The following is a 22,653-nucleotide window of genomic DNA, read 5'->3' on the forward strand; positions in this document are numbered from 1 at the left end:
GAACAATGCACGAAATGGGTTGAAGAAGGTAACCTTGCTGTACAAAAATCTTTTTAAGCAAACCCTCCAATTTTTTATCCATAGGATCTTTGAAAGCACAATTATCCTCGATAGGAATAGTAGTGCGCTTGTTTAGAGTAGAAACTGCCCCCTCGACCTTAGGGACTGTCTGCCATAAGTCCTTTCTGGGGTCGACCATAGGAAATAATTTCTTAAATATAGGAGGGGGAACAAAAGGTATGCCGGGCTTCTCCCATTCCTTATTCACTATGTCCGCCACCCGCTTGGGTATAGGAAAAGTGTCGGGGTGCACCGGAACCTCTAGGAACTTGTCCATCTTGCATAATTTTTCTGGAATGACCAGGTTGTCACAATCATCCAGAGTAGATAACACCTCCTTAAGCAGTGCGCGGAGATGTTCTAATTTAAATTTAAATGTCACAACATCAGATTCAGCCTGTTGGGAAATTTTTCCTGAATCTGAAATTTCCCCATCTGACAAAACCTCCCTCATGGCCCCTTCAGATTGGTGTGAGGGTATGACAGAACAATTATCATCAGCGCCCTCCTGCTCTTCAGTGTTTAAGACAGAGCAATCGCGCTTTCTCTGATATGCAGGCATTTTGGATAAAATATTTGCTATGGAGTTATCCATTACAGCTGTCAATTGTTGCATGGTAATAAGCATTGGCGCGCTAGAAGTACTAGGGGCCTCCTGCGTGGGCAAAACTGGTGTAGACACAGAAGGAGATGATGTAGAACCATGTCTACTCCCTTCATCTGATGAATCATCTTGGGCAACTTCATTATCTGTGACAGTACTGTCCTTACTTTGTTTGGACGCTTTGGCACAATTATCACATAATTTAGAAGGGGGAGACACATTGACTTTCATACATATAGAACATAGCTTATCTGAAGGCACAGACATGTTAAACAGGCTTAAACTTGTCAGTAAAACACAAAAACCATTTTAAAACAAAACCGTTACTGTCTCTTTAAATTTTAAACAGAGCACACTTTATTACTGAATATGCGAAAAAATATGAAGGAATTGTTCAAATTTTACCAAAATGTCACCACAGTGTCTTAAAGCATTAAAAGTATTGCACACCAATTTTCAGAGCTTTAACCCTTAAAATAACGAAACCGGAGCCGGTTACAGTTTTAACCCCTCTACAGTCCCAGCTACAGCCTTTGCTGCGACTCTACCAAGCCCAGAGGGGAATACGATACCTTCTAGGAACTTTTCCAACTATTTTCAGGTCCTCACACATGCATCTGCATGTCTTGCTCTCAAAAACAACTGCGCAGTAATGGCGCGAAAATGAGGCTCAGCCTACAACTGGGAAGGCCCTTCCTGACTGGAAAAGGTGTCTAACATAGTGCCTGACGTTAAAAAACGTTCCCCAAGTTTATAAGTGTGAAATACCAGCATAAACATGTATAAAATGCCCAAATAAAGCAATCGATTCTGCCCATAAAAGTGTCTACCAGTTTTATAGCCCATATTAAGCCCTTTATTCTGCTTGAGACTAAGAAAATGGCTTACCGGTCCCCATGAGGGGCAAAGACAGCCTTCCAGCATTACACAGTCTTGTTAGAAATATGGCTAGTCATACCTTAAGCAGAAAAGTCTGCTAACTGTTTCCCCCAACTGAAGTTACTTCATCTCAACAGTCCTATGTGGAAACAGCAAAGGATTTTAGTTACTGTCTGCTAAAATCATCTTCCTCTCACAAACAGAATTCTTCATCTCTTTCTGTTTCAGAGTAAATAGTACATACCAGCACTATTTTAAAATAATAAACTCTTGATAGTAGAATAAAAAAACTACAACTAAACACCACATACTCTTAACCATCTCCGTGGAGATGTTGCCTGTGCAACGGCAAAGAGAATGACTGGGGTGGGCGGAGCCTAGGAGGGACTATATGGCCAGCTTTGCTGGGACTCTTTGCCATTTCCTGTTGGGGAAGAGATATTCCCACAAGTAAGGATGACGCCGTGGACCGGACACACCGATGTTGGAGAAAACAGAACTTTCCAAGATAAAAAAGTTTAATATAAATGGAATTTAGGGGTTCAAACGGAACTCCTTGAAGAACTTTAAGAACCAAGTTTAAGCTCCACGGGGGAGCAACAGTTTTAAACACAGGCTTAATTCTAACCAAAGCCTGACAAAATGCCTGGACGTCTGGAACCTCTGCCAGACGCTTGTGCAAAAGAATAGAGAGAGCAGAAATCTGTTCTTTTAAAGAACTAGCTGATAATCCTTTGTCCAAACCCTCTTGGAGAAAGGACAATATCCTAGGAATCCTAACCTTACTCCATGAGTAATTCTTGGATTCACACCAATAAAAGATATTTACGCCATATCTTATGGTAGATTTTCCTGGTGACAGACTTTCGTGCCTGTATTAAGGTATCAATGACTGACTCGGAGAAGCCACGCCTTGATAGAATCAAGCGTTCAATCTCCATGCAGTCAGTCTCAAAGAAAATAAATTTGGATGATTGAAAGGACCTTGTATTAGAAGGTCCTGCCTCAGAGGCAGAGTCCATGGTGGAAAGGATGACATGTACACTAGGTCTGCATACCAGGTCCTGTGTGGCCACGCAGGCGCTATCAGAATCACCGATGCTCTCTCCTGCTTGATTTTGGCAATCAGACGAGGGAGCAGAGGAAACGGTGGAAACACATAAGCCAGGTTGAAGAACCAAGGCGCTGCTAGAGCATCTATCAGCGTCGCTCCCGGGTCCCTGGACCTGGATCCGTAACAAGGAAGCTTGGCGTTCTGGCGAGACGCCATGAGATACAGTTCTGGTTTGCCCCAACGATGGATCAGTTGAGCAAACACCTCCGGATGGAGTTCCCACTCCCCCGGATGAAAAGTCTGACGACTTAGAAAATCCGCCTCCCAGTTCTCTACGCTTGGGATGTGGATCGCTGACAGATGGCAAGAGTGAGACTCTGCCCAGCGAATTATCTTTGAGACTTCTAACATTGCTAGGGAACTCCTGGTTCCCCCTTGATGGTTGATGTAAGCCACAGTCGTGATGTTGTCCGACTGAAATCTGATGAACCTCAGTGTTGCTGAGGCCAAGCTAGAAGAGCATTGAATATTGCTCTTAACTCCAGAATATTTATTGGGAGGAGTTTCTCCTCCTGAGTCCACGATCCCTGAGCCTTCAGGGAGTTCCAGACTGCGCCCCAACCTAGAAGGCTGGCATCTGTTGTTACAATCGTCCAATCTGGCCTGCGAAAGGTCATACCCTTGGACAGGTGGGGCCGAGAAAGCCACCATAGAAGAGAATCTCTGGTCTCTTGATCCAGATTTAGTAGAGGGGACAAATCTGAGTAATCCCCATTCCACTGACTTAGCATGCATAATTGCAGCGGTCTGAGATGCAGGCGCGCAAATGGCACTATGTCCATTGCCGCTACCATTAAGCTGATTACTTCCATGCACTGAGCCACTGACGGACGTGGAATGGAATGAAGGACACGGCAAGCATTTAGAAGTTTTGATAACCTGGACTCAGTCAGGTAAATTTTCATCTCTACAGAATCTATAAGAGTCCCTAGGAAGGTGACTCTTGTGAGTGGGGATAGAGAACTCTTTTCCACGTTCACTTTCCACCCATGTGACCTCAGAAATGCCAGAACTATCTCTGTATGAGACTTGGCAATTTGAAAACTTGACGCCTGTATCAGGATGTCGTCTAGATACGGAGCCACCGCTATGCCTCGCGGTCTTAGAACCACCAGAAGTGAGCCCAGAACCTTTGTAAAGATTCTCGGGGCTGAGGCCAACCCGAAGGGAAGAGCTACAAATAGGTAATGCCTGTCTAGAAAGGCAAACCTTAGGAACCGATGATGATCTTTGTGAATCGGTATGTGAAGGTAGGCATCCTTTAAGTCCACTGTGGTCATGTACTGACCCTCTTGGATCATGGGTAGGATGGTCCGAATAGTTTCCATTTTGAATGATAGAACTCTGAGGAATTTGTTTAAGATCTTTAGATCTAAGATTGGTCTGAAGGTTCCCTCTTTCTTGGGAACCACAAACAGATTTGAATAAAATCCCTGTCCCTGTTCCGTCCGCGGAACTGGATGGATCACTCCCATTACTAGGAGGTCTTGCACACAGCTTAGGAATGCCTCTTTCTTTATCTGGTTTGCTGATAACCTTGAAAGATGAAATCTCCCTTGTGGAGGAGAAGCTTTGAAGTCCAGAAGATATTCCTGAGATATGATCTCCAACGCCCAGGGATCCTGAACATCTCTTGCCCACGCCTGGGCGAAGAGAGAAAGTCTGCCCCCCACTAGATCCGTTTCCGGATAGGGGGCCATTCCTTCATGCTGTCTTGGGGGCAGCAGCAGGCTTTCTGGCCTGCTTGCCCTTGTTCCAGGACTGGTTAGGTTTCCAGGCCTGTCTGGAATGAGCAACAGTTCCCTCTTGTTTTGAAGCGGAGGAAGTTGATGCTGCTCCTGCCTTGAAATTTCGAAAGGCACGAAAAACATAATTTATGTAAGAACTTACCTGATAAATTCATTTCTTTCATATTAACAAGAGTCCATGAGCTAGTGACGTATGGGATATACATTCCCACCAGGAGGGGCAAAGTTTCCCAAACCTTAAAATGCCTATAAATACACCCCTCACCACACCCACAAATCAGTTTAACGAATAGCCAAGAAGTGGGGTGATAAGAAAAAGTGCGAAGCATATAAAATAAGGAATTGGAATAATTGTGCTTTATACAAAAAAATCATAACCACCACAAAAAAGGGTGGGCCTCATGGACTCTTGTTAATATGAAAGAAATGAATTTATCAGGTAAGTTCTTACATAAATTATGTTTTCTTTCATGTAATTAACAAGAGTCCATGAGCTAGTGACGTATGGGATAATGACTACCCAAGATGTGGATCTTTCCACACAAGAGTCACTAGAGAGGGAGGGATAAAATAAAGACAGCCAATTCCTGCTGAAAATAATCCACACCCAAAATAAAGTTTAACAAAAAACATAAGCAGAAGATTCAAACTGAAACCGCTGCCTGAAGAACTTTTCTACCAAAAACTGCTTCAGAAGAAGAAAATACATCAAAATGGTAGAATTTAGTAAAAGTATGCAAAGAAGACCAAGTTGCTGCTTTGCAGATCTGGTCAACCGAAGCTTCATTCCTAAACGCCCAGGAAGTAGATACTGACCTAGTAGAATGAGCTGTAATTCTTTGAGGCGGAGTTTTACCCGACTCAACATAGGCAAGATGAATTAAAGATTTCAACCAAGATGCCAAAGAAATGGCAGAAGCTTTCTGGCCTTTCCTAGAACCGGAAAAGATAACAAATAGACTAGAAGTCTTACGGAAAGATTTCGTAGCTTCAACATAATATTTCAAAGCTCTAACAACATCCAAAGAATGCAATGATTTCTCCTTAGAATTCTTAGGATTAGGACATAATGAAGGAACCACAATTTCTCTACTAATGTTGTTGGAATTCACAACTTTAGGTAAAAATCCAAAAGAAGTTCGCAACACCGCCTTATCCTGATGAAAAATCAGAAAAGGAGACTCACACGAAAGAGCAGATAATTCAGAAACTCTTCTAGCAGAAGAGATGGCCAAAAGGAACAAAACTTTCCAAGAAAGTAATTTAATGTCCAATGAATGCATAGGTTCAAACGGAGGAGCTTGAAGAGCTCCCAGAACCAAATTCAAACTCCAAGGAGGAGAAATTGACTTAATGACAGGTTTTATACGAACCAAAGCTTGTACAAAACAATGAATATCAGGAAGAATAGCAATCTTTCTGTGAAAAAGAACAGAAAGAGCAGAGATTTGTCCTTTCAAAGAACTTGCGGACAAACCCTTATCCAAACCATCCTGAAGAAATTGTAAAATTCTCGGTATTCTAAACGAATGCCAAGAAAAATGATGAGAAAGACACCAAGAAATATAAGTCTTCCAGACTCTATAATATATCTCTCGAGATACAGATTTACGAGCCTGTAACATAGTATTAATCACGGAGTCAGAGAAACCTCTATGACCAAGAATCAAGCGTTCAATCTCCATACCTTTAAATTTAAGGATTTCAGATCCGGATGGAAAAAAGGACCTTGTGACAGAAGGTCTGGTCTTAACGGAAGAGTCCATGGCTGGCAAGATGCCATCCGGACAAGATCCGCATACCAAAACCTGTGAGGCCATGCCGGAGCTATTAGCAGAACAAACGAGCATTCCCTCAGAATCTTGGAGATTACTCTTGGAAGAAGAACTAGAGGCGGAAAGATATAGGCAGGATGATACTTCCAAGGAAGTGATAATGCATCCACTGCCTCCGCCTGAGGATCCCGGGATCTGGACAGATACCTGGGAAGTTTCTTGTTTAGATGAGAGGCCATCAGATCTATCTCTGGGAGCCCCCACAATTGAACAATCTGAAGAAATACCTCTGGGTGAAGAGACCATTCGCCCGGATGCAACGTTTGGCGACTGAGATAATCCGCTTCCCAATTGTCTACACCTGGGATATGGACCGCAGAGATTAGATAGGAGCTGGATTCCGCCCAAACCAAAATTCGAGATACTTCTTTCATAGCCAGAGGACTGTGAGTCCCTCCTTGATGATTGATGTATGCCACAGTTGTGACATTGTCTGTCTGAAAACAAATGAACGATTCTCTCTTCAGAAGAGGCCAAAACTGAAGAGCTCTGAAAATTGCACGGAGTTCCAAAATATTGATCGGTAATCTCACCTCCTGAGATTCCCAAACTCCTTGTGCCGTCAGAGATCCCCACACAGCTCCCCAACCTGAGAGACTTGCATCTGTTGAAATTACAGTCCAGGTCGGAAGAACAAAAGAAGCTCCCTGAATTAAACGATGGTGATCTGTCCACCACGTTAGAGAGTGTCGAACAATCGGTTTTAAAGATATTAATTGAGATATCTTCGTGTAATCCCTGCACCATTGGTTCAGCATACAGAGCTGAAGAGGTCGCATGTGAAAACGAGCAAAGGGGATCGCGTCCGATGCAGCAGTCATAAGACCTAGAATTTCCATGCATAAGGCTACCGAAGGGAATGATTGTGACTGAAGGTTTCGACAAGCTGTAATCAATTTTAGACGTCTCTTGTCTGTTAAAGACAGAGTCATGGACACTGAATCTATCTGGAAACCCAGAAAGGTTACCCTTGTTTGAGGAATCAAAGAACTTTTTGGTAAATTGATCCTCCAACCATGATCTTGAAGAAACAACACAAGTCGATTCGTATGAGACTCTGCTAAATGTAAAGACGGAGCAAGTACCAAGATATCGTCCAAATAAGGAAATATCACAATACCCTGTTCTCTGATTACAGACAGAAGGGCACCGAAAATCTTTGTGAAAATTCTTGGAGCTGTAGCAAGGCCAAACGGTAGAGCCACAAATTGGTAATGCTTGTCTAGAAAAGAGAATCTCAGGAACTGATAATGATCTGGATGAATCGGAATATGCAGATATGCATCCTGTAAATCTATTGTGGACATATAATTCCCTTGCTGAATAAAAGGCAATATAGTCCTTACAGTTACCATCTTGAACGTTGGTATCCTTACATAACGATTCAATAATTTTAGATCCAGAACTGGTCTGAAGGAATTCTCCTTCTTTGGTACAATGAAGAGATTTGAATAAAACCCCATCCCCTGTTCCGGAACTGGAACTGACATAATTACTCCAGCCAACTCTAGATCTGAAACACAATTCAGAAATGCTTGAGCTTTCACTGGATTTACTGGGACATGGGAAAGAAAAAATCTCTTTGCAGGAGGTCTCATCTTGAAACCAATTCTGTACCCTTCTGAAACAATGTTCTGAATCCAAAGATTGTGAACAGATTTGATCCAAATTTCTTTGAAAAAACGTAACCTGCCCCCTACCAGCTGAACTGGAATGAGGGCCGTACCTTCATGTGAACTTAGAAGCAGGCTTTGCCTTTCTAGCAGGCTTGGATTTATTCCAGACTGGAGATGGTTTCCAAACTGAAACTGCTCCTGAGGACGAAGGATCAGGCTTTTGTTCTTTGTTGAAACGAAAGGAACGAAAACGATTGTTAGCCCTGTTTTTACCTTTAGACTTTTTATCCTGTGGTAAAAAAGTTCCTTTCCCACCAGTAACAGTTGAAATAATAGAATCCAACTGAGAACCAAATAATTTGTTTCCCTGGAAAGAAATGGAAAGTAGAGTTGATTTAGAAGCCATATCAGCATTCCAAGTCTTAAGCCATAAAGCTCTTCTGGCTAAGATAGCCAGAGACATAAATCTAACATCAACTCTAATAATATCAAAAATGGCATCACAGATGAAATTATTAGCATGCTGGAGAAGAATAATAATATCATGAGAATCACGATTTGTTACTTGTTGCGCTAGAGTTTCCAACCAAAAAGTTGAAGCTGCAGCAACATCAGCCAATGATATAGCAGGTCTAAGAAGATTACCTGAACATAGATAAGCTTTTCTTAGAAAAGATTCAATTTTTCTATCTAAAGGATCCTTAAACGAGGTACCATCTGACGTAGGAATGGTAGTACGTTTAGCAAGGGTAGAAATAGCCCCATCAACTTTAGGGATTTTGTCCCAAAATTCTAACCTGTCAGGCGGAACAGGATATAATTGCTTAAAACGTTTAGAAGGAGTAAATGAATTACCCAATTTATCCCATTCCTTAGCAATTACTGCAGAAATAGCATTAGGAACAGGAAAGACTTCTGGAATAACCGCAGGAGCTTTAAAAACCTTATCCAAACGTATAGAATTAGTATCAAGAGGACTAGAATCCTGTATTTCTAACGCAATTAGTACTTCTTTAAGTAAAGAGCGAATAAATTCCATCTTAAATAAATATGAAGATTTATCAGCATCAATCTCTGAGACAGAATCCTCTGAACCAGAAGAGTCCAAAGAATCAGAATGATGGTGTTCATTTAAAAATTCATCTGTAGAGAGAGAAGATTTAAAAGACTTTTACGTTTACTAGAAGGAGAAATAACAGACAAAGCCTTCTTTATGGATTCAGAAACAAAATCTCTTATGTTATCAGGAACATTCTGCACCTTAGATGTTGAGGGAACTGCAACAGGCAATGGTACATCACTAAAGGAAATATTATCTGCTTTAACAAGTTTGTCATGACAATTATTACAAACAACAGCTGGAGGAATAGCTACCAAAAGTTTACAGCAGATACACTTAGCTTTGGTAGATCCAGCAGGCAGTGGTTTTCCTGTAGTATCTTCTGGCTCAGATGCAACGTGAGACATCTTGCAATATGTAAGAGAAAAAACAACATATAAAGCAAAATAGATCAAATTCCTTATAAGACAGTTTCAGGAATGGGAAAAAAATGCCAAACATCAAGCTTCTAGCAACCAGAAGCAAATGAAAAATGAGACTGAAATAATGTGGAGACAAAAGCGACGCCCATATTTTTTGGCGCCAAATAAGACGCCCACATTATTTGGCGCCTAAATGCTTTTGGCGCCAAAAATGACGCCACATCCGGAACGCCGACATTTTTGGCGCAAAATAACGTCAAAAAAATGACGCAACTTCCGGCGACACGTATGACGCCGGAAACGGAAAAAGAATTTTTGCGCCAAAAAAGTCCGCGCCAAAAATGACGCAATAAAATGAAGCATTTTCAGCCCCCGCGAGCCTAACAGCCCACAGGGAAAAAAGTCAAATTTTTGAGGTAAGACAAAATATGATAATTTAAAGCATAATCCCAAATATGAAACTGACTGTCTGGAAATAAGGAAAAGTTGAACATTCTGAGTCAAGGCAAATAAATGTTTGAATACATATATTTAGAACTTATAAATAAAGTGCCCAACCATAGCTTAGAGTGTCACAGAAAATAAGACTTACTTACCCCAGGACACTCATCTACATGTTTGTAGAAAGCCAAACCAGTACTGAAACGAGAATCAGTAGAGGAAATGGTAAATATAAGAGTATATCGTCGATCTGAAAAGGGAGGTAAGAGATGAATCTCTACGACCGATAACAGAGAACCTTATGAAATAGACCCCGTAGAAGGAGATCACTGCATTCAATAGGCAATACTCTCCTCACATCCCTCTGACATTCACTGCACGCTGAGAGGAAAACCGGGCTCCAACTTGCTGCGGAGCGCATATCAACGTAGAATCTAGCACAAACTTACTTCACCACCTCCCTTGGAGGCAAAGTTTGTAAAACTGATTTGTGGGTGTGGTGAGGGGTGTATTTATAGGCATTTTAAGGTTTGGGAAACTTTGCCCCTCCTGGTGGGAATGTATATCCCATACGTCACTAGCTCATGGACTCTTGTTAATTACATGAAAGAAATTAGACTGTTTGGCCTTTGATTTGGTCCTGTCCTGAGGAAGGGTATGACCCTTGCCTCCAGTAATGTCAGCAATAATTTCCTTCAAGCCAGGCCCGAATAAGGTCTGCCCCTTGAAAGGAATGTTGAGTAATTTAGACTTTGAAGTCACGTCAGCTGACCAGGATTTAAGCCATAGCGCCCTACGCGCCTGGATGGCGAATCCGGAATTCTTAGCCGTTAGTTTAGTCAAATGAACAATGGCATCAGAAACAAATGAGTTAGCTAGCTTAAGCGTTCTAAGCTTGTCAATAATTTCCTCCAATGGAGCTGTATGGATGGCCTCTTCCAGGGCCTCAAACCAGAATGCCGCCGCAGCAGTGACAGGCGCAATGCATGCAAGGGGCTGCAAAATTAAACCTTGTTGAATAAACATTTTCTTAAGGTAACCCTCTAATTTTTTATCCATTGGATCTGAAAAAGCACAACTGTCCTCAACCGCGATAGTGGTACGCTTTGCTAAAGTAGAAACTGCTCCCTCCACCTTAGGGACCGTCTGCCATAAGTCCCGTGTAGTGGCGTCTATTGGAAACATTTTTCTAAATATAGGAGGTGGGGAAAAGGGCACACCGGGTCTATCCCACTCCTTGCTAATAATTTCTGTAAGCCTTTTAGGTATAGGAAAAACGTCAGTACACACCAGCACCGCATAGTATCTATCCAGCCTACACAATTTCTCTGGAATTGCAACTGTGTTACAGTCATTCAGAGCAGCTAATACCTCCCCAAGCAATACACGGAGGTTCTCAAGCTTAAATTTAAAATTAGAAATCTCTGAATCAGGTTTCCCCGAGTCAGAGATGTCACCCACAGAATGAAGCTCTCCGTCCTCATGTTCTGCATACTGTGACGCAGTATCAGACATGGCTCTTACAGCATTTGCGCGCTCTGTATCTCTCCTAACCCCAGAGCTATCGCGCTTGCCTCTTAATTCAGGCAATCTAGATAATACCTCTGACAGGGTATTATTCATGATTGCCGCCATGTCCTGCAAGGTAATCGCTATGGGCGTCCCTGATGTAATTGGCGCCATATTAGCGTGCGTCCCCTGAGCGGGAGGCGAAGGGTCTGACACGTGGGGAGGGTTAGTCGGCATAACTTCCCCCTCGACAGAACCCTCTGGTGATAATTCTTTTATAGATAAAGACTGATCTTTACTGTTTAAGGTGAAATCAATACATTTAGTACACATTCTCCTATGGGGCTCCACCATGGCTTTCAAACATAATGAACAAGTAGGTTCCTCTGTATCAGACATGTTTAAACAGACTAGCAATGAGACTAGCAAGCTTGGAAAACACTTAAAACAAGTTTACAAGCAATATAAAAAACGTTACTGCGCCTTTAAGAAACACAAATTTTGTCCAAATTTGAAATAACAGTGAAAAAAGGCAGTTACACTAACGAAATTTTTACAGTGTATGTAACAAGTTAGCAGAGCATTGCACCCACTTGCAAATGGATGATTAACCCCTTAATACCAAAAACGGAATAACAAATGACAAAAACGTTTTTTAAACAGTCACAACAACTGCCACAGCTCTACTGTGGCTTTTTACCTCCCTCAATACGACTTTTGAAGCCTTTTGAGCCCTTCAGAGAAGTCCTGGAACATGCAGGAAGAAGCTGGATGTCTGTGTCTGTAATTTTTGCTGCACAAAAAAGCGCTAAAATAGGCCCCTCCCACTCATATTACAACAGTGGAAAGCCTCAAGGAACTGTTTCTAGGCAAAATTCAAGCCAGCCATGTGGAAAAAACTAGATCCCAATAAGTTTTATCACCAAACATATATAAAAAACGATTAAACATGCCAGCAAACGTTTTAAAATACACTTTGGTAAGAGTATGTATCTCTATTAATAAGCCTGATACCAGTCGCTATCACTGCATTTAAGGCTTTACTTACATTACTTCGGTATCAGCAGCATTTTCTAGCAAATTCCATCCCTAGAAAAATATTTTAACTGCACATACCTTATTGCAGGAAAACCTGCATGCTATTCCCCCTCTGAAGTTACCTCACTCCTCAGAATATGTGAGAACAGCAAAGGATCTTAGTTACTTCTGCTAAGATCATAGAAAACGCAGGCAGATTCTTCTTCCAAATACTGCCTGAGATAAACAGTACACTCCGGTACCATTTAAAAATAACAAACTTTTGATTGAAGAAATAAACTAAGTATAAAACACCACAGTCCTCTTACGACCTCCATCTTTGTTGAGAGTTGCAAGAGAATGACTGGATATGGCAGTGAGGGGAGGAGCTATATAGCAGCTCTGCTGTGGGTGATCCTCTTGCAACTTACTGTTGGGAAGGAGAATATCCCATAAGTAATGGATGATCCGTGGACTGGATACACTTAACAAGAGAAAGTATGCAGAGAGGACCAAGTTGCAGCCTTGCAAATCTGTTCCACAGAAGCTTCATGTTTGAAAGCCCACGAAGATGAGACAGCCCTAATGGAATGAGCTGTAAATCTCTCAGGAGGATGCTGACCAGCAGTCTTATAAGCAAAATGAATCATACTTCTCAACCAGAGGGAAAGAGAAGTAAAAGTAGCCTTCTGACCTTTAAGCTTTCCAGAGAAACTAACAAAACAGGGCAGAGGACTGGCGAAAATCCTTACTAGCCTGTAAATAGAATTTTAGAGCATGCACCACATCCAAGTTGTGCAAGACACATTCCTTATAGAGGATTAGGACAGAGAGAAGGAACAACAATTTCCTGATTAATATTTCTATCCGAAACCACCTTAGGGAGAAACCCCAATTTAGTATGAAGGACCGCCTTATCCGCATGAAATATAACAGTAAACAAAGGTGTTTAAGCTTAAATCTGGTTTATACTGTCCAAATCTGAGATTTCACCCTCAGAGGCTACCGAGGTATCCTCCTCCTCAGACTTATGAGGAAGGGCAACCTGTGTAGCAGTAGATGGGACACCTTACATCATGGGAAAAGCAGATAAAGCCTCTGATACCGCAGAGGATATCTGAGCAGCAAAATCGGATGGCAAATAAACTCCTCCAGGAGGCTGAGAGGAACTGCAGGGCACTGTATGCAACGCCATTGAGGCTTGGGACGTTTGAGGAGAAAGCTGTGGCATTCATCCTGAGAGACATAAGGCTCAGAAGACAACAATTTATCCTTAGATTCAAATGTTCTAGCTAAACAAGTAGCACAGAATTGCATAGGCAAAACAATTTGTGCCTCTAGGCATAAGCATTTATGACAAGAAACTTGTTCCATGTCCATGATAGCCCAAAAATAAAGGAACAAAAATGTTCTTTTAACATAAGACTACTGTCACTTTAAGGAGTCTTTGCCTCCGAGCGATTAACGCAAGTTAACAGGATTGCCTGAAACAAAAACAAAAAAACTAGGTACCTCTACACCTCAGACATGCTGAGGTGCCATACCTGAGCTCCGGAATAAATTCCGATACGAGCAAACGTTAAAGGACTCTCCTGCCGATCGAGTGATCACAGGAGATGTCGGAACATAAATGATGCCACTCCGCTTTGAAGGCTGAAAGTGGAAGAGCGGAAACCGCATGACCAGCCGACAAGAAACTGCGCAGCAAAAATAAAAGCGTTTCTGAAGGCTGTTATATTTGCAAGCCCGTTATTAGTGATCATTTCCCCATAACACCAGACCGTATTTAAATAAACGTCTTCACACTATGTATATGAGCCACAAATAAGCAATAAATGGTTATCCTTTCCACACACAAAGAAAAGATTAATCCCATCGTCTCCATGTCACATAAAAAAGTGCTTGCACCCTGCCTAAGAAAATCCTATATTAAGGATTTATATGTCCCACATAAAAACTGCAGCTAAATCCTCTTCAAGTGCAAGTCTCCAACAATTAGAAGACAAGAGCACTTACATGCAATCTAGCTGTCCGGCAGGAAGACAGCTCACCAGGCGTGAAAGGACACGTACTCCTCACAGAGACCTTTGGAAAAAGAAAGAACCGAGTAACCAACTCTGGCTTTCTATGACTAGGGCAGCAAATATATAAGAAATCTGAGCAAGGACCACCTCACTACTTTCTAACTGCTTAAAAGCCACCACTACTCTTAATCAAGAGATTGACATGGACACAGCTAAACCCAAATCTTTGCTTGCAGGGAAAAGTACCCAAAAAAGGAATCAACTTCATCTCCTCCATTGTCAGAGGCAAAGAGAATGACTGGGGGGTTATCGGTAGGGGAATTGACACTTAACAGTTTTGCTGTGGTGCTCTTTGCCTCCTACTGCTGGCCAGGAGTGAATATCACAATAGTTATTGGAATGACGTTGTGTACTGTCCATGTCTTAGGAAAGAAAATGCACTCTTTTTTAAATATAAATATTACCTCTGCTTTGAGATCTGATCTTATTCGGACCACGCATCTTTGAACTGCCATTTGAAATGTAAAGCTAATGACTCCTTTGATTTTCAGCAGAGCATCTTCACAAAGGCTCCTGCGAGACTAAAAACAAAGTGATACAATTATTAGAGCTTTTTGCTATGGTCACAGAGCTTCAACTGATGGTAAGAACAGAGACCTGCTACCATTCTCCACCAACAAAAGATTCACAATACTTGCTGCCTAATAAGTCTATTAATTATGTCCTTCATCCAGATCAAAAACACAAGTATGTTGAGAAGACACTAACAGTAAAGCAGGCAGCTAAAGTAAGGAGGAGAGAGAAAAGAGGATATAAATATGCTACATGTATTCTAAATACAGACTGTGGATTATATTATAGTTAGTACAACATTAAATCATTTATTTTGTTGATTAGATTGAGAACACAAAAGGAACATACCTTTTAAAGTGCATTCCACTCTGAAGTTATTTTGAAACTATTTCCTTAAAAAATTCATGTTTGCTATATATTTCATTTTTAAAACTTTAACTATTATCTTCTTTTTTTTTTATCACCAATGCAATTATTTGCAAAAATTCAAGATATTTAAAGGGACATGAACCCCAAAAAATATTTTTCATGATTCAGATAGAGAATACAATTTTAAGCAACATTCCAATTTCCTTCTATTATCTAATGTACTTCATGCTTTAGATATCATTTGTTGAAGACATATCAATCCACATGGGTGAGCCAATTACACGAGGCATATATGTACAGCCACCAATAAGCAGTTACTGTGCCTATTTAGATATACTTTTCAACGCAGGACATCAAGAGAATGAAGCAAATTAGACAATGGAAGTGGAAAGTTGTTTAAAATTGCATACTCTTTCTAAATCATGAAAGAAATAAAATTGGGTTTCATGTCCCTTTAAATACAATAATAAAATGTTCTAATTTGTTACATAATTTTAATATGTAAGGGAACTATGATTTACCCCCAAAAGAGAGGTTAAAAACGAATAGCTAAGCACACACCCACACACAAGAGAAGCATAGTGGCAGCTACGTGGGTATGCTGCTTCTGATTGGCTAGTGGCTGATGAAACAATATACTATATACTGTGGCTTAAAGAGACCTGAAATAAACTTTTTTTGTTGTTCAGATAGAACATTCATTTTTTAACAACTTTCCAATTTAATTCAATTATCAATTTTGCTTCATCCTCTTGGCATCCCTAATTGAAAGAGCAGCAATGCACTACTAGGAGCTAGCTGAACACATCGGTAAGCCAATGACAACAGACATGTATGTGCAGCCACCAATCATCAGCTAGCTCCCAGGTCCTGAACTTACCTAGGTATTTTTTCAACAAAAGATACCAAGAAATAAGCAATTTAAATAATGGAAGTAAATTTGAATCATGAAAGAAAAAGACAGGGTTTCATGTCCCTTTAAGTATAAGTTTGTGGGGGTTAAATAAACAGTTACCAAGGAGCAATTGTGTAATAATAAAATATGGCAAATTACATGATTTTGCATTTTTAGACCCAAAAGGCTATTTTAGGTGACGTGCACAAAATCAGGGCATGATCTCACTGTAGGAACTTGAGGTACCCATCTATAAGCACGCATGAAAGAACTGCAGAAAAAACAGCTGAATACTTCCTTCAGCACCAGTCAGACAGTTAAAAAAACAGAAGTAGATTGTTTGTTTGTTAAACTGGAAGCAACATTGACATGCTTCCCTGTGACTAAAAGGTAAATTGCTTACACTTTAATAACAATCCAACTGGATAAGACAAGCTGTAAATCAAATTAGAAAACATTGCTGAAAAGCCAAGAACGGTTTGCTCCATATGATGGGCAAAGCATTTCCTCTTGGTTGAGTTTTGATTGAAGTGGTCGTTGACATGCAGATAGTGTTTACGGTCCCTGTTTATTAGACACCTTGCATGCCTACTAACTGAATACATCAAAGCAAATGCTGTCAGCTATCATCAGTGGCAGGTCTGGAACAGAACATGCTGCATTTGTTCTTTTTCTGTACTCCAACTCCAAACACATTCTAAAGCAGTTCAGTTTGTAGACAGACCGAATACACTTTGTTCTGCACTAGACTACTGCATAAGTCATTTACTAGATAAAGTACTTATGTTTATCTGTTTTAACTGTTTAAAAGTGTTGGTGATAAATAACCCTTCTTTTTTTTTTTTACAATGTACTAGTGAAATTGACCTAGGAAACAGGAGGTACTGTACTCTGTTAGTGGACCCTAAAGAGAACTAAATAACATAATTTATGCAAGAACTTACCTGATAAATTCATTTCTTTCATATTGGCAAGAGTCCAGGAGCTAGTGACGTATGGGATATACAATCCTACCAGGAGGGTCAAAGTTTCCAAAACCTCAAAATGCCTATACACCCTTCACCACACCCACAATTCAGTTTAACGAACAGCCAAATAGTGGGGAGATAAATAAAGGAGTAAAAAGCATCAACAAAGGAATTTGGAAATAATTGCGCTTTATACAAAAAAATCATAACCACCATAAAAAGGGTGGGCCTCGTGGACTCTTGCCAATATGAAAGAAATTAATTTATCAGGTAAGTTCTTACATAAATGATGTTTTCTTTCATGTAATTGGCAAGAGTCCATGAGCTAGTGAGGTATGGGATAGCAATACCCAAGATGTGGAACTCCACGCAAGAGTCACTAGAGAGGGAGGGATAAAATAAAAACAGCCATTTTTCACTGAAAAATTAATCCACAATCCAAAATATAAGTTTATTCTAATAAATTAAAAGAAAAACTTAAAACATAAGCAGAAAAATCAAACTGAAACAGCTGCCTGAAGAACTTTTCTACCAAAAACTGCTTCAGAAGAAGCAAATACATCAAAACGGTAGAATTTAGTAAACGTATGCAAAGAAGACCAAGTTGAAACTTAGCAAATCTGATCAACGGAAGCTTCATTCCTAAAAGCACATGAAGTGGAGACTGATCTAGTAGAATGAGCTGTAATTCTCTAAGGCGGGCTTGACCCCAACTCCAAATAAGCTTGAAGAATCAAAAGCTTTAACCACGATGCCAAGGAAACGGCAGAAGCCTTCCGACCTTTCCTAGGACCAGAAAAGATAACAAATAGACTAGAAGTCTTCCTGAAATCCTTAGTAGCTTCAACATAATATTTCAGAGCTCTCACCACATCCAAAGAATGTAAAGATCTCTCCAAAGAATTCTTAGGATTAGGATACAAGGAAGGGACAACAATTTCTCTATTAATGTTGTTAGAATTCACAACCTTAGGTAAGAATTTAAATGAAGTCCGCAAAACTGCCTTATCCAGATGAAAAATCAGAAAAGGAGATTCACAAGAGAGAGCAGATAATTCAGAAACTCTTCTAGCAGAAAAGATGGCCAAAAGAAAACACTTTCCAAGAAATTAGTTTAATGTCCAAATAATGCATAGGCTCAAATGGAACAGCCTGTAAAGCCTTCAAAACCAAATTAAGACTCCAAGGAGGAGAGATTGATGTAATAACAGGCTTGATACGAACCAAAGCCTGAACAAAACAGTGAATATCAGGAAGCTTAGCAATCTTTCTGTGAAATAAAACAGAAAGAGCAGAGATTTGTCCCTTCAAAGAACTTGCAGACTAATCCTTATCCAAACCATCCTGAAGAAACTGTAAAATTCTAGGAATTCTAAAAGAACGCCAAGAGAATTTATGAGAGGAACACCATGAAATGTAAGTCGTCCAAACTCGATAATAAATTTTTCTAGGAACAGATTTACGAACCTGTAACATAGTATCATTGAGTCAGAGAAACCTCTATGACTAAGCACTAATCGTTCAATTTTCATACCTTCAAATTTAATGATTTGAGATCGTGATGGAAAAACGGACCTCGAGACAGAAGGTCCGGCCCTAATGGAAGTGGCCAAGGTTCGCAACTGAACATCCGAAAAAGATCTGCATACCAAAACCTGTGAGGCCATGCTGGAGCCACCAGCAGCACAAACAATTGCTCCATGATGATTTTGGAGATCACTCTTGGAAGAACTAAAGACGGGGATCCGCCTGAGGATCCCTGGACCTGGACAGGTACCTGGGAAGTTTGTTTAGATGAGAAGATATCAGATCTATTTCTGGAAGACCCCACATCTGAACCTGAGAAAACACATCTGGATGGAGGGACCACTCCCCCGGATGAAAAGTCTGACAGCTGAGATAATCCGCTTCCCAATTGTCTATACCTGGGATATGAACCGCAGAAATTAGAGAGGAGCTGGATTCCGCCCAAGCAAGTATCCGGGATACTTCTTTCATAGGTTGGGGACTGTAAGTCCCACCCTGATGATTGACATATGCCACAGATGGGATATTGTCTGTCTGAAAACAAATGAACAGTTCTCTCTTCAACAAAGGCCAAATCTGAAGAGCCCTGAAAATCGCACGGAATTCCAAAATATTGATTGGTAATCTCGCCTCTTGAGATTTCCAAACCCCTTGTGCTGTCAGAGATCCCCAAACAGCTTCCCAACCTGAAAGACTTGCATCTGTTGTGATCACAGTCCTGGTTGGACGAACAAAAGAGGCCCCTAGAACTATACGATGATTATCTAACCACCAAGTCAGAGATAGTTGAACATTGGGATTTAAGGATATTAATTGTGATATCCTTGTATAATCCCTGCACCATTGGTTCAGCATACAAAGCTGGAGAGGTCTCATATGAAAACGATCAAAGGGGATCGCGTCCGATGCTGCAGTCATAAGACCTAAAACCTCCATGCACATAGCGACTGAAGGGAATGACTGAGACTGAAGGCTCTGACAGGCTGCAACAAATTTTAAACGTCTCTTGTCTGTTAGAGACAAAGTCATGGACACTGAATCTATCTGGAAACCTAAAATAGTGACCCTTGTCTGAGGAATCAAAGAACTTTTTGGTAAATTGATCCTCTAACCATGTTTTCGAAGAAACAACACTAGTTGATTCATGTGAGATTCTGCAGAACGTAAAGACTGAGCTAGAACCAAGATATCGTCCAAATAAGGAAACACCGCAATACCCCGCTTTCTGAATACAGAGAGTATGGCACCGAGAACCTTTGAAAAGATTCTTGGAGCTGTCGCTAGGCCAAAAGGAAGAGCGACAAATTGGTAATGCTTGTTTAGAAAAGAGAATCTCAGAAACTGATAATGATCTGGATGAATCAGAATATGAAGATATGCATCCTGTAAATCTATTGTGGACATATAATGCCCTTGCTGAACAAAAGGCAGAATAGTCCTTATAGTCACCATTTTGAAAGTTGGTACTCTTATATAACGATTCAATTTCAGATCCAGAACTGGTCTGAATGAATTTGCTTTCTTTGGGACAATGAATAGATTTGAATAAAATCCCAAACCCTGTTCCTGAAAAGGAACTGGCATGATTACCCCTGAAAACACCAGGTCTGAAACACACTTCAGGAAAGCCTGAGCCTTTACTGGATTTGCTGGGATGCGCGAGAGAAAATATCTTCTCACAGGAGGTCTTACTCTGAATCCTATTCGGTACCCCTGAGAGACAATACTCAGAATCCATTGATTTTAGACAGAATGTGTCCAAACATCCTTGAAAAATCTTAATCTGCCCCCTACCAGCTGAGCTGGACTGAGGGCCACACCTTCATGCGGACTTGGGGGCTGGCTTTTGTTTCTTAAATGGCTTGGATTTATTCCAATTTGAAGAAGGTTTCCAATTGGAAACAGATTCCTTGGGGGAAGGATTAGGTTTCTGTTCCTTATTCTGTTGAAAGTAATGAAAATGGTTGGAAGCTATAGATTTACCCTTAAATCTTTTAACCTGAGGCAAAAAAAACATAATTTATGCTTACCTGATAAATTTATTTCTCTTGTGGTGTATCCAGTCCACGGATCATCCATTACTTGTGGGATATTCTCCTTCCCAACAGGAAGTTGCAAGAGGATCACCCACAGCAGAGCTGCTATATAGCCCCTCCCCTAACTGTCATATCCAGTCATTCGACCGAAACTAGCCGAGAAAGGAGAAACCATAGGGTGCAGTGGTGACTGTAGTTTAAAATTTAGACCTGCCTTAAAAGGACAGGGCGGGCCGTGGACTGGATACACCACAAGAGAAATAAATTTATCAGGTAAGCATAAATTATGTTTTCTCTTGTTAGGTGTATCCAGTCCATGGATCATCCATTACTTGTGGCATACCAATACCACAGCTAAAGTACACGGATGAAGGGAGGGACAAGGCAGGTACTTAAACGGAAGGGACCACTGCCTGTAGAACCTTTCTCCCAAAAATAGCCTTCGAAGAAGCAAAAGTATCAAATTTGTAAAATTTTGAAAAGGTATGAAGCTTAGAACAAGTCGCGGCTTTGCAAATCTGTTAAACAGAAGCCTCATTTTTAAAGGCCCAGGTGGAAGCCACAGCTCTAGTAGAATGAGCTGTAATCCTTTCAGGGGGCTGCTGTCCAGCAGTCTCATAGGCTAAGCGTATTACGCTCCGAAGCCAAAAAGAAAGAGAGGTTGCCGAAGCCTTTTGACCTCTCCTCTGTCCAGAGTAAACAACAAACAGGGAAGATGTTTGACGAAAATCTAAAGTCGCTTGTAAGTAAAACGTTAAAGCACGGACTACGTCCAAATTATGTAAAAGACGTTCCTTCTTTGAAGAAGGATTAGGACACAATGATGGAACAACAATCTCTTGATTGATATTCTTGTTGGAAACTACCTTAGGTAAAAACCCAGGTTTTGTACGCAGAACTACTTTATCTGTATGGAAAATCAGATAAGGAGAATCACATTGTAAAGCTGATAACTCAGAGACTCTACGAGACGAGGAAATAGCCATCAAAAACAGAACTTTCCAAGATAAAAGTTTGATATCAATGGAATGAAGGGGTTCAAACGGAACTCCTTGAAGAACCTTAAGAACCAAGTTTAAGCTCCATGGAGGAGCAACAGGTTTAAACACAGGCTTAATTCTAACCAAAGCCTGACAAAATGCCTGGACGTCTGGAACCTCTGCCAGACGCTTGTGCAAAAGGATAGACAGAGCAGAAATCTGTCCCTTTCAAGAACTAGCTGATAATCCTTTATCCAAACCCTCTTGGAGAAAGGACAATATCCTAGGAATCCTAACCTTACTCCATGAGTAATTCTTGGATTCACACCAATGAAGATATTTGCGCCATATCTTATGGTAGATTTTCCTGGTAACAGGCTTTCGTGCCTGTATTAAGGTATCAATGACTGACTCAGAGAAGCCACGCCTTGATAAAATCAAGCGTTCAATCTCCAGGCAGTCAGTCTCAGAGAAATTAGATTTGGACGATTGAAAGGACCTTGTAGTAGAAGGTCTTGTCTCAGAGGCAGAGGCCAAGGTGGAAAGGATGACATGTCCACCAGGTCTGCATACCAGGTCCTGCGTGGCCACGCAGGCGCGATCAAGATCACCGATGCTCTCTCCTGTTTGATTTTGGCAATCAGTCGAGGGAGCAGAGGAAACGGTGGAAACACATAAGCCAGGTTGAAGAACCACGGTGCTGCTAGAGCATCTATCAGCGTCGCTTCTGGGTCCCTGGACCCGTAACAAGGAAGCTTGGCGTTCTGGCGAGACGCCATGAGATCCAATTCTGGTGTGCCCCAACGATGAACCAATTGAGCAAACACCTCCGGATGGAGTTCCCACTCCCCCGGATGAAAAGTCTGACGACTTAGAAAATCCGCCTCCCAGTTCTCTACACCTGGGATATGGATTGCTGATAGATGGCAAGAGTGAGTCTCTGCCCAGTAAATTATCTTGGAAACTTCTAACATCG

The 22,653-nt window shown here is 41.0% G+C and overlaps 1 protein-coding gene across 1 annotated transcript in view; it reads right to left on the bottom strand.

Annotated features, from left to right (window-relative positions):
- The window catches only part of ARMC1 (armadillo repeat containing 1), a 374,962-nt gene that overhangs the window by 77,369 nt on the left and 274,940 nt on the right, over positions 1-22,653 (bottom strand). The window contains 1 exon segment of the mRNA XM_053715076.1: positions 14,794-14,910. Coding sequence (XP_053571051.1) covers positions 14,794-14,910 — 117 coding nt within the window.

This window comes from Bombina bombina, chromosome 5 (genome assembly GCF_027579735.1).
Source record: "Bombina bombina isolate aBomBom1 chromosome 5, aBomBom1.pri, whole genome shotgun sequence".
Classification (NCBI taxonomy): Eukaryota; Metazoa; Chordata; class Amphibia; order Anura; family Bombinatoridae; genus Bombina; species Bombina bombina.